Source organism: Rhinolophus hipposideros (assembly GCF_964194185.1).
Source record: "Rhinolophus hipposideros genome assembly, chromosome: 14".
In the NCBI taxonomy this organism is placed as follows: Eukaryota; Metazoa; Chordata; class Mammalia; order Chiroptera; family Rhinolophidae; genus Rhinolophus; species Rhinolophus hipposideros.
This window is the reverse complement of record NC_138060.1, coordinates 19,563,439-19,576,545: the sequence shown is the minus strand read 5'-3', so window position 1 is coordinate 19,576,545 and position 13,107 is coordinate 19,563,439. Positions and strand designations below refer to the sequence as shown.

The following is a 13,107-nucleotide window of genomic DNA, read 5'->3' as shown; positions in this document are numbered from 1 at the left end:
AAAGGGACAGGGACCCGGGAAGGAACAACTGGTAAATTGGCTTTCTGACATGGATATCGAGGAGTTGAGAATGGGGGTGAAGGCCGAGGTACAGCAGTGGTTGTGTGGTTCTCCTGGTGGTGAAAGGAAGCATGCAGTGACAAGACATGTGCACATTCAGCTGGGGACTGGAACTGGCCAACAGTAGAGGGGTAGCACTCGGGTGGCAGAAGGCTTGAGCCAGGGCGGCTTAGGCAAACTAGCAGGCACATATAACAAAGCAAAGTCCTTGCAGGGGAGAAGTGGACTAACCTTCTGATGTTATCAGGGCGCCAAAGAAGCAGACTTGCTGTTTGTCACTTACCTCTCTTGGGACTTTCTCTATGTACATGTTAGAAACACATACCCTCCCCTACCAGACTGTAATCTTTTGAGGCTAGGGACCACAGCGGAGACATTTTTGTAATCCTGGCTCCTAGTATAGAGCCTGTCACGCAGAAGAGGTGCTCACTAAGTGTTTCCTGGGCCACATTTATTTGACCTCTTGCATGAGGCATCTTAATAAGTGAATTCTTTGATTTCCATTTTCCTAAGATTGGTAACTTTCCTCAGGTCCCACAGAGTACAATTAATATTAGTAGAGGATGTTATGGCCTCTATGGAAGAGTTTAATTACTGATGATTTTTAATTTAGTTATCATTTAAGTAGCTTCTTGCCGGGGAGTGCCTCTTGGAAAACTAATCACACATCCCAGTTGGTCCATATTTCTATTAAAACAAGCTGTATAAAGAAAACCTTTATAAAAGAGGAAAGAATTAAAAAAGAGAGAAAAGAGTCAAAAATGTTAAATGCTGATGGATGTGTTTTCTACACACATGGAGTTGCGTGAGTTGCAACTGGAAAGGTTCTAAAAGTCACCTAGCCTAAGGGCGAAGTCTTGGAGGTCAGTGGCAATCAGATGGAATGACTGCAGGGGCTGGGAGAAGAGAAGGTTTGGAGGCTGAGCCCAGGCTCCCTGGGAACGTGGATGATGGCCACTCAGCAGTGTCATCCAGGAGAGGTGGCATGCCAGTTAGCAGGCAATGGGTTTACCATCCTGAATTCATCTCCCCTCCCCCTTACTGTGTGCATGAGAAAACTTAGGTCCAGAGGAAAGGGGAGCCTTGCCAAGGTCACCTTGCTGCTCCAGTGACAAGCAGACCCTGACTTAGAAGTCACATGTAAACCCAAGAGCAAGAGAGGGTCAAAGCAGACACATCTTTTCTTCCAGAGGACATTCTGTTCAAAGCTGCCGTTTGGAAGCTTTATTGCACACTCGTGCTTTTCTGGGCCTGATTTGGCAATCTCAGGAGGAAAACATGCTGCGTTTTGCAAATGTGTGCAAATAACAAACATGCCCGTTATGTCCTAGGCAGACTCATTGCACATGCATCAGGGCAGGTGGCAAAATGCAGTCATGCAGTCCAGAATGAGAAATGTTTTACACTTAGTTGCTTATGAGAAATTCAGTGGTAGAATTAAAATGCCTTCCTGGCCCAGGTGCAGTGTTAATTGTCTCATTTCTCATAATAAAACTTTGCTTGGAGAAAAATGCTTGGATATAAGATGTTGATTCTAATCCCTGTTTTTATTATCTTTTCTTCTTCCCCTCCCACCCTTTTTCTTTGTCTCTGTTTTTCTTCACAGGAAAAAGTAGAATATGCCTTCCTGATTATTTTTACAATCGAGACATTTTTGAAGATTATAGCGTATGGATTATTGCTGCATCCTAATGCTTATGTTAGGAATGGGTGGAATTTACTGGATTTTGTTATAGTAATAGTAGGGTAAGTCTTTTTTATTTTTTGGGAAATGTTTGTTTGGAAAATGGGAGGTGGGGAGTAACAGAAAAGCAGTGTCTTTTTGGGGAATATGATTTCTATGCCAATGATTTCAGCCAGAAACTGTCAAGAGTTCTTTGAAGAATGGTGATGTTGCTGTCCATCTCTGGACAGAACTGGTTTGAAATTTTCTCAGGATATTTACACTCCCCCCTTTCAGTTGCATGTTCCAGAAGAAAGAAGTCTAAGCTCTGACTGTGAGAGGGTTCATCCTCCAAAGCCTCTGGTTTCCACAAATAGGCCAGCCCTGCTGGCGATGTGAGTCAAATGTGTAGAGTTCTTATATTTAGCACCCTGTTAAGTTAAAAAAAAAAAAAGTAATAAATTCTTATAGCAGTGAGGTACTCTGCTATTTAACATCCCTTGAGCAAAGCTATTAATTCTTTCTGCTGACTTGTGGGAAAATACTTTGGCATGCTACTATCCCATTTTAAATAACAAAACAAGTGTCTGAATAATGTCAGATATCTGGCATGAAATGAAATAAGCCAGAAAATGCAGAGAAGCAGGCGTTTTCCTGAAATCCTGTCACAGGAAGAAGTACCAACAGTTTAAGTTAAAGGAGAATGTTCAAATGAAGAACAGTGGCCTGTGTTATTCTGGTCCTTCCACACCTACAAATGTTGCTAGCAAGAGAAAAATGAATCAGTGTCAGGGGAATGCCGTTTCTTTGGACCAAATACCAACATAGGACAATAAAGTATATCCCATTGCTGAGTCTTAGTTACCCAGCTATAAAATGGGTTGCTTCTAAAATTATATTTGGTCCAATATAGAGGGATTGTTAAATGGTCTCTCTGTTTTTATCTCCATGACTTTATTGAACTGCCTTTTAGAGTTGAGTAGGGTAGTTTTTCTTTTAGATTATTCTTTTATCATGACTCCTTTGGCTTTTCATGGGAGACTAATACAGCTGGATATTGGTAGAATGGGATCAAGTTTGAGCTTGTCATTTCAAACCTAGGAAGTTAAAATGGGAAATGGTGGCCCAGCAGGATAATTATACTTAGGGGGAATAAATTAGCTTTTGCAGAAACCAGCATAGTACATCGGCATGTAAGGTATTACTGCAGAGGTAGTACAGTTAAAATGAACAGCTGGTAGATATGTACCACACCTTCCTGTATTTGGTGAACTCTAACAAGGAATGGCTAGCAGGAGCCTTCCAGGTCTCTTGGTTCTGAAATAATCTTGCTATGCCTCCCCTGACCCTGGACTTTCTGTTCAGCTAGAGGATGGAGCTGCTTAACTCCATTTTTTTTGTCCCTACCCTACATTCACCTTGGTTTTCTGTCTGTAGACATTTTTCAGACTACAGTATGGCAGAAAGACAGGGAATCAAACATAGTATGGTGATCTCATTGAGACAGAAACAAGAGTTCAGGGAGGCTGAGGTGGCTGAAATTTGAGAGGCAGAGCATGGGAGAGGAGAGAGCTAGTCAGAGAAAGAACTCTATAAATATGTCTTGGGCGTCCTCACGAGCTTTGGCTGAAGACAGCCACAGTTTCATGGGGTGTGATTCCATGAGGCCAGGCAAAGAACACTATTAGGGAACACAAACCAGAATGGAAAGATATCTCTGAACACCGTTGGTTGTGAGAAGCGCCATTAATAGGGACAAACTAACTCTAGGGCAGGAATTGGAAAACTATGACTAGCAGGCCAAATCCAGCTTGCTACCAATTTTTGTAAATAATGTTTTATTGGAAAAGAGTTACAGATTTATTTGTTGAGTTGAGTAGTTTAGGTCCATAAAGCCTAAAATATTTTGTGCCTGTCCCTTTACAAAAATTTTTGCCAACCCCTACTCTGGAGTAAGGACTACCTGAAATCATTACTAATAATGTTTGAAAAGGGCCTAAAAAGGAGCAAACTGATACAAAAGTGCCTGATGAAACTCTATACTCTTTAAAGGAAGAAAACAAAATCCAGACACTTAACAATGTGTCCAGCATCCATTTGAATATCTCTAGACATAGGAAGAAATGTGACCCATAACCGGGAGGAAATTCCATCAATAGAAACAGACCTAGAAATGATAGAGACGATGGAATTAGTAGAGAATTACTTTACAGAACTTTAAAAACAGTTATTATAAATATGTTTATGGACTTAAAGGAGTGCATGACTACAATGATGAAAGATAGGACAATATAAAAAAATCAAACGGGACTTCAAGAGCTGGAAAATACATCTGAAATGAAAAGTTTTCTGGATTGGCTTAAGAGCAGATTTGACACAACAGAAGAAAAAATTGAGGAACTTGAAGACATAGCAATAATATAAAGAATAATGATGATGATGTATAGGGCAAATCAAGTGGTTTAGCATACATATATCAGAAGAGAGGAGATGGGGGAGACAGAAAAACTATTGATTCCAAATTTTCTAAATGCGATGAAAAGTATGAACTCACAAGTCCAAGAAGCTCAACAAAGCCCAAGCAAAATAAACCCAAAGAAAGCTATAATCATAATTATATTGCTCAAAACTGAAGAGAAAGAGAAACTCTTAAAAGCAGTCAGAGAAAAAAGACATTACAGACTTCTTGTGAGCAAGTATACAAGCCAGAAGACACTAGACAGACATCTTTGAAGTTATAGGGAACCTAGAATTCTTATGCAGTGAAGATATATTTCAAAATTGGAGTAAAAGAAACTCTTTCAGACAAACCAAAACTAAGAATTCATCACCAGTAGACCTGCACCTCAACAAATATTAAAGGAATTTTTTTCACACCGAAGGAAAAGGATACCAGATAGCAATATGGATCTACACACACACAAAAATGATGAATGCCAGAAAGGGTAAATGCATGGGTACATATTAAAATATTTTTCTCATTTTGAAATCTCTTTAAAATTGACTATTTAAAGCAAGGACAATAACAGTGTATTGTGAGCTTTACAGCTTCTATAAAATTAAAATATATGACAACAGTAGCACATAGGAAAGGAACAAGGAAAAAGAGCCATGTACTATTGCAAAGTGCTTATATAGTAGGTGTAGTGATAAAATATTATTTGAAGGTAGACTGTGATAAGTTAAAGATATATATTGTAAATCCTGCAGCACAGGTTGGCAAACTTCAGCCCATAGATCAAGTCTGCTTTATGGTTTTTTTCCCCTACATTGACAAAGGAGCAAAAAGTATTTTGCTGTCTGCTTTGGTAGGTAAAATTTTATTGAAAGACAGTCACCCTCACTCATGTCTATAGCTATTTGGTGTTAAGATGTCAAAGTTGAATAGTTGTGACAGAGACTCAATGGCCTGCAAATCCTAAAATAGTTACTGTCTGGCACTTTACAGAAAATTTTTGCTGACATTTGCTCTAAAGGAGCCCCTAGAAAAATAAAGAGGTATAGCTAACAAGCCTATATTGGAGATTAAATGGAATTTTTTTGAAAAGCTCCATCCAAAAACGACAGGGAAGAAGAAAAAAGGAACAATGGACAGAGCAAATAGAAAAGAAACAGCAAGATGATAGATTTAAACCCATCTAAACCCTCATTAAAATCCAGAGTTTATCAGATTTTATATGTAAAAAAACAAAAAAACCAAAAACACCCCCAAATCCCCATTCTATAGTGTCTATAAGAAATCTATATATAAAGACACAAACAATTGGAATGTCAAAGGACAGAAAAATACCATGCAAAAATGAATCAAAATAAAGCTAGAGTGGCTGTATTAATATCCAACAATGTAGACTTTGGAACAAGAAATATTATCAAGGATAAAGAGAGACATGTCACAATGATCAAGGTGTTATTTCATCAAGACGATGTAATAATTCTAAATAATCCTAAATATATATATATATATATATGTATATATATATATATATATATATATATATATATATATATATATATACCTAATAATAAAACCTCAAAATACACAAAGCCAAAACTTAGAGAACTGAAATGAAGAATAGATAACTCTATAATTGTAGTTGTAAATTTTGACTCTTGGAGTGTTGGTAGAACATGTAGACAGAAAATCACTAAGGATACAGGGAAATTTGAACAGTACCACGAACACCACCAGCTTGACTTAATTGACATTTTTGGAATATTCCACCAGCAAGAACTGGTGGGTTCAAATCATATAAAGTTGTTTTCTGAATGAATATCAGTTCTTCCCATATTAAGCTAAAGATGGAATCCTAATCTAAATCCCAGGAAGATTGTCTTAGAGATTGGCAAATTTATTTGAAAATTTATATGGCAATTAGAGAGGATCTGGACTAGCCAAAGAAATCTTTAAGAACAAAGTTAGAACCTGGTTTTAAGGCGTGCTATAAAGTTACAGTAGTTAAGACTGTAATATTGAGTAAGGAGTAGACATAAAGATCAGTTCCACAGAACAGGGAGTCTAGAAATAGACCCATAAAATTGATTTTAGACAAAGGTATCTTGAAAATTCAATGGGTTGAGGAAACTATTTTCAACAAATGGTGCCAAGACAATTATTTACCCATATGAAAAAAGGAGACTCTTGATTCTTACCTCATACTATATACCAATGTTACCTTAATGGGTCCTAGACCTCCATGCGAAAGCTCAAACTATAAAATTTTTAGGAGAAAACCTTTATGACATTGGAGTAGGCAGAGATTTCTTAGGACACAAAAAGCACTTGCCATAAAAAAAAAAATTGAAATTTTGGACCTTATCAAAATTTAAAACTTCTCTGCAAAAGACAGTGTGAAGAAAATGAAAAAGTAATAAACAGATTGGGAAAAAATTATTCACACTACATGTAAAGGATTTGTATTTAGAATATATGAAGCAATAAAGAACTCTTACAACTCAGTAGTAAGAAGACAACCCAGTACATAAGTGGGCAAAAGATTTGAACAGATCTTCACAAAAGATGGTGTGTCAGTGGTCAGCAAGCACCTGAATAGAGATGTTCATCGTTAGTAGTTAGAAAATGCAACTCAAAGCCACAAAGGCAGCAGTTACAGAACCACTAGTATTACTCAGTGTGAAAAGACTGACAATACCAAATGTTAACCAAGATAAAGAGCAACTGGAACTGTCATACACTGCTTGTAGAAATGTAAAACGGTGTAATCATTTTGAAAACAATTCATCAGTTTCTTCCAGTATTAATCATACACTAACCATGTTACCAGTACTCCTGTTAGGTACTTATCCAAGATAAGGGAAAATACATGTTCACAAAGAGACTTTATTTCATAGTAGAGAAAAACTGGAACAACCCAAATATCAACAGGTAAATAGATTAACTCATTGTGGTATATATATCCCAACAACTTAATGCCGTTCAACAATAAAAAGAAATGTACTGCTGATAAATGTAACAACTTGGATGACTCTTAAAAATATGGTGAGCAAACGAAGGTAAACAAAAGGGAGAACATGCGACTCGATCCTGTTTATATGAGATTCAGGAGGGAGAAAAACAACCCAAGTGATAATCAGCCAATCAACCAGTGGGTACCTAAGGCTGTGCTTGGAGGGAGGATACGAAGGGGTGTGAGAGAACTGTTGGAGATGCTGGAAACCTTCCATATCTTGACTGTGGTGTTTGTTACTTGGGCTTGTACACTTTTGTCAAAACTCATCTCATTGTATACTTTCAGTGGCTATTCTAGATGAATCAGCAGCAATAACATTGATTTTAAAAAGTACAAAAAGATCATCTAGGAAACTAAAGTAGAACTGGACTCAATGGTCTTTTTTTCTCATTAAATATGAAAAACTTTAGAACATCAGGTTATTCTTAATCTAAAATATGCACTAAATTGTAGTCAGATGGGAAAAAAGTTGAAAAGAGCAAAAAATAAAATTATGTCTTCATTTGAATCAAATTCCTACTCAGTAAAGTTTCCAGAGGCAGACTGTATCTCAATCCAGTGGATTTTCCGTTCCAAGTCAACTGTGACCAAGTCAACTGCATTTGTTAAGATTCCTAATAATAGGGACATTAAGAAAGTAGGTGATATTTCTAAAATATTAGCTGTTAATATTGTGACCACAGGAGGACTCGGTGTGCCTACCAGAGCTTATATTATTCCCTGTCTAGAAAAGTTTGATCGGAGCCAACTTTTATCCCACACTTCTAAGTTTTCAGTAAACATACGTTTTAAGCGTTCAGACTTAAGCTTTTGTGAAGAAGAACGCGGGGTGTTTATTCTATTCTGGTGCTTCTAACTCATGTCAGGTTAGGCAGATCCTTGCTCTTTTCCCCTGTCTTGGGATTAACTTTTAATAACAATCTAGGATCAAATACTTTCTCATGTCCTGATCACCAGGCATCTGATACTTTTTTTGGTTGGGGGGTGGTGATAAAAGGAGTAGAATCACAGAATATTAGAATGGGGGGGCGGGTCTCTGGATTTTTTAATTCAGTTTTCTCATTTTACAGAGAAGGAAATTGAGGCCCAGAGAAGGAGAGGGACTTCCCTAATGCCTCCTAACTCTTAGGAATGGAAGCCAGCCCTGACCCCTTCCACTTCTGGCTATCTGGAAACTGCAGCCAGCTTTCCTCTCTGGCTCAGGCTCCTCTATAGTGGGAAAGAGACATTATTCACCTGTTTTCAAGGACATTGCTGAAGAACAGGATAAAGGACCGTAAAGTATACACTGCAAAACACTGAGACTTGAAAGCAATCTTAAGTCACCACCTGTATAAGTTACTTTCCTAACCCTTTGGTATGAAAATTCCTGTGGCTGCCACATTTTAGAAAAGTTTGAGGTTTTCTTTCTTCCTTTTTCTTTGTTTTTGTGAAGCTATGAACTTGTTTTGGAGGGAGACTTTTAACGTTAGCCTTGCTGCAGGAGGTTACAGTAATTAAACTATACCAGTGAGAAAAGTCTGTTATCTGAAGCTTTGAAAAGGTGGAGACCTGACTTATTCTCCCCCCTCTGCCTCGCTAACTGGGTTCATTGCTAATTGCTGTACTGTTATTAAAACACATGACTAGTCTTTAAATGGCCCAGAATGACAGGATTGCCTGATCAGGACAGCAAATCAGACCACCCTGTATTTTATGGACTTCGTGTCTTGGCAATCCAGAGGCATGCCAGTGGACAGAGTTTCTGCTTTTGGCTGCTAATTAAACTTTAGAAACCTTTTCTTTGTTTCAAGGCCAATCAGTCTCACAATCTGATTGGCCAGAGTTGATTCTGTTTGAAATGGGCAAATTTATATTTATTTTGAAAAACAGGCAGCAATTCCAAAGAATAAATGCTTATTTGAAAGAGCAAAAGTAACTGTCAAATGAGCAGATTGCCTGAAAATAGCTTTATCTGAGAAACCTTCTGAGAGGAGGAAAAAAATTTGTCGTGGCTGCCAGATACCATGTTATTCACATTTAAAGGAGAACATGGCGGTATTAATACTTTACCTTTGGTTACTGCTCTTGGTCTTTGCACAGCTTCTTGGCATTTGTGATTTACATCATTCCCTGAACATCCGATGAGGGTAGGGGTGGTATATAACATATCGATTAAAATTTGGGACTTTGAAGTCAGTATTCATTCACTGATTCTTATCAAATATTTTCTGAGTGCCGCTTACATATCAGGAACTGTTCTAGGCAGTAGTCTAGAAGGCACTAAATGAACACATGAACAAAACAGACTAAAATTCCCTGCCCTTATGGAACCTACATCCTAGTGGGGCCAACATACCTGGACTCAGGTTACTTCTGCCTCTAGTTGTGCGAACTGGGGCAAGTTACTTGTTCTCATGAAGTTTGTTGTAACTCATGTGTAAGATGGTGTTAATAATAATTCCTACTGCATAACATTTTGTGAGGATTCATGAGATAATGTGAATGCTCATAATTGGTAGCTGTTATGATAACGGTTGTCGTTACTTCTGTTGGGCCAATTCCGCTTATCGTCACTGGATCCCAGTAAGTCCCTTCTTATTGGGGGCTGACTTGCTTGACGCTGCTCCATTGGCAGGGAAACAGAGAAGATCAATCCCCGTCCCCATTCATGTTAGTTGTAGGGATCCCGTTTAGGATTCACAGCCCAGTTCTTGCTTTCACCTTGCTTTCCCTTTATTTAAGCAACAGCCATACAGAATTAGCTCTTGTTCAAAAATAACTACTATTATCATCCTGTTTCGCTTCTGTGGGTGACAGACTAACATTGCTTTCTCTCTTCTTCTTTCAGATTGTTTAGTGTAATTTTGGAACAATTAACCAAAGAAACAGAAGGCAGTAACCACTCTAGTGGCAAATCAGGAGGCTTTGATGTCAAAGCCCTTCGCGCCTTTCGAGTGTTACGACCACTTCGACTAGTATCAGGAGTGCCCAGTAAGCATGTTTTGTTTCCTAAAGCCAGGATTTTGTTGATTGTTTTCCTTCTGGGTGGGTCTCAGTATTCTGAAACAAACCGAGTTGCTGTGTACCAGCTGAGGGCCCCGTAGACGACCATGGAGGCCTTCGGAGTTTGCAGTACACTTTGGCTTGTGCTGTGACTTTGGGTCCCTGCGAGGGGCGGGTAGTGATGTGCCTTCCTGATTTGGAAGAAGACACAATCTTCTCTTGTGAGAGATGAGGTGAGTGGTGGCATGAGACCCTGAGTATAGGCTTTCTGATTCCAGTCTGGTTTTCCTTCGGTGACACCACACTGGCCATCACTTCCTCCCCAGCCCAGGCCTCCCCCTCAGAAAGTGATGAGGTTTCTAGATGAGGGCTCAACTCACTGCCTTTTGTCAAAGCAAAGAGCAAAGTGCGGGGACTGGACTCCTGAAAACTCTGCTCGGCTCTCCACTATTAGGGCTTGTGCCTGTCCTGCTCTGGCGGAAGAGGTGAATGCTTCCATGTCCTTCTCTGTACGTGGGGCATCATGGTACCTGCTTGAAGGTGGTTCTGAGGACTGAATGATGATGCAGGGAGAGCCCCAACACAAGGCCTGGCCCCCAGAGGAGACCCTCAGGGGTGAGAGGTGCTGTTATCGTCCACTCAGCAATGATGCCTCTCTGGGCCAGGCCCTAGTGTGCTTCTTGCTGCAGACCTTCACGCCAGGTTGGGTGCCATCTGAGTGGTAACATATGCCCTGTCTGTGCCCTGCCCAGGAGCTTCGGGCTGCTGTTTCTTCCACAGGAGTGTGAGGTGTGCCCCTGACAGGACGCCCCTGTTGGGGACTTCCGAGGGTAGAAGTCCTAGCACCTTTCCAAGGACTGTGGTTGTGAGGTGGCTGCTTGCTCCCAGCTACGGGAAGAATTTGGGACTGCAGGGCATGCCTATTTTTCACAACTTGGAAAGCCATCAGAAGAGTACAGATCATGGTTTGCTTCTCCCGAAATTGTTTGTGAATTTTTATTAAACCTGTTGGCGCTCAAAAGGCACCCGAAATTCTCTGGAAGAAAACAGATTTCCAAATTTAACATTTTAAAATGTAGGAAGTGGTGTTTTATGTGTACTTGTTTTTCCAGATGGTTCATTTATTTTCATTGAAAATGATCAGCACAAGTCAAAACCACAGAACTGTCTGGAAGCAATTGAGAAAAATAGAAATACCTTGGAAATGACTGGCTCTGTTACGTGTAACGTGGTTAGATGAGAAAGTCCGTGAGCAAACATGTTCTTTCAGATTTAGTTGTTACAGCTTAATCTAATTTCAAAGTAACCATGACAACTTTTTCCCCCAAAGAGCAAATGACAGGACAGCTTGCCTGCGTTGTGTGCTGCGAGCAGACATGCGGGTGCTGTGGCTTTATGTATGTGTCTGGCCAGTGAGAACTCTCAGAACTCACGTAGCATTGGTTTGGCTCCCATGTCTGATGAGGTTTTCACTAAATGACGAGTCCAGTGCTCCTGGATCCTTTTGAGAACCAGTTTTAAATTCTCTTTCTTTATTTCCCCCCAAAATATCACTGTTTGGAACTTGATGTGAATCTATATCACATTCTTCCATAGGTCCACGGGGAGAAATGGGAATCTGAGTCTTGTGCAAGGACTTTTCAGCCCATATTTTAACTGCCCTGGGGGGGAACACCCAAGTCTCTCATCAGACCCAGATGGGGTTTAGGGAGAGGCGTCAGTGGCTCTGGTCACGCTACTTCCAGTGCTGGCTGGCAACGGTGGCCTAGCGATTTCTTCCCCCATACCTACCTGAAATTGTTAAAAATGCCTGGGCAAGTTTGACTGTTTATACTGATCTGAAATTTGGTCATTTCTAAAGAGAATTCAGACTCTCCTACAAGACAGGATTTTGTGTGTATGTGACTATAGATTCATTCAGTGGAAGGCAAATACATATTTCCAAAGATAATAGTTGAGATATTTGCGGAGTTCTTAACCACCCACACTCAACTGATAAGTATTTATTGGAATCCTAGAGCATGAAAGTGGGAAGGAACTCGAGAGGTCATCCCCTCGAAGAACATCATCTTTTAGATAGGGAAGCTGGAGCCTGGTAAAGAGGGATGACTCATGCAGGCTCTAACAGCTAGTGGGTGGCCAAACAGGGCCAGATCCACATGGAGTCTCCTAGTTCCTGGCCTGGTGTTCTTTCCACTTCATCCCACTGCCTCCTTTATTATAGTTCTGTGAGATCTGTACACGTCAATTGTATACAAAGGAGCTTAAAGCCATGAAAGTACACATACACATTAAGATACAACTTCATTATCTCACAAATTTGGCCAATCTGAAATACAGTAGTTACTTATATATAAGCATATTCATGAGACATATGACTCACTGCCGTAGAACTTAGAAGAGCTAACTGCTGAACGACCAGCTATCCATGTCTAAAAAAAATAAAAACAAAAAGCAAAAAAACACCCTATCCAAGTAGACTAAAGCAGATGTTTTCTTTTCTTCTCCACCTGTTCTTTCTAGAAGGTGAAAACATTAACAATCATCTTATTGGTCACTTTTTTCCAAAAGGAACTATTTGGACATTAAATATCGGAAGGCAGTACCTAATATTTTGGTCATAATGAGGGTCTTGGAAGATGGGCTTTTTGTGAGTCTGACATCCTCTTATCAGTCTTCCTTCTCCATGCCATCCCCCACCACTTCCCTGTATTTCTTATCATGGTGAAGTTTTGTTATTATTGCTGATAAATAGTTGCTAATAAGTGTTCTCGGATTTTTAACTTATTTAATTCTAGCATCTTAGCTTCTTAAATTCTTTCATTCTTTCAATATCCTTTCACTCTTCTCACTTAGGAAAGTGAGAACATACTAGAAAAGGGTAGTTTGAGGGAGAGACAGTGGGGAGGAGAAGGGAAAGAGAAGAAGGGG

General features: G+C 39.6%; 1 protein-coding gene across 9 annotated transcripts in view; it reads left to right on the top strand.

Moving 5' to 3' along the window:
- The window catches only part of CACNA1D (calcium voltage-gated channel subunit alpha1 D), a 308,623-nt gene that overhangs the window by 147,157 nt on the left and 148,359 nt on the right, over positions 1–13,107 (top strand). For all 9 annotated transcript variants that reach the window (XM_081073050.1, XM_081073054.1, XM_081073051.1 and 6 more), the window contains exons 4-5: positions 1,667–1,806; positions 10,022–10,164. In XM_081073050.1, the coding sequence (XP_080929176.1) occupies positions 1,667–1,806; positions 10,022–10,164 (283 nt within the window). The remainder of the gene's footprint in view (positions 1–1,666; positions 1,807–10,021; positions 10,165–13,107) is intronic.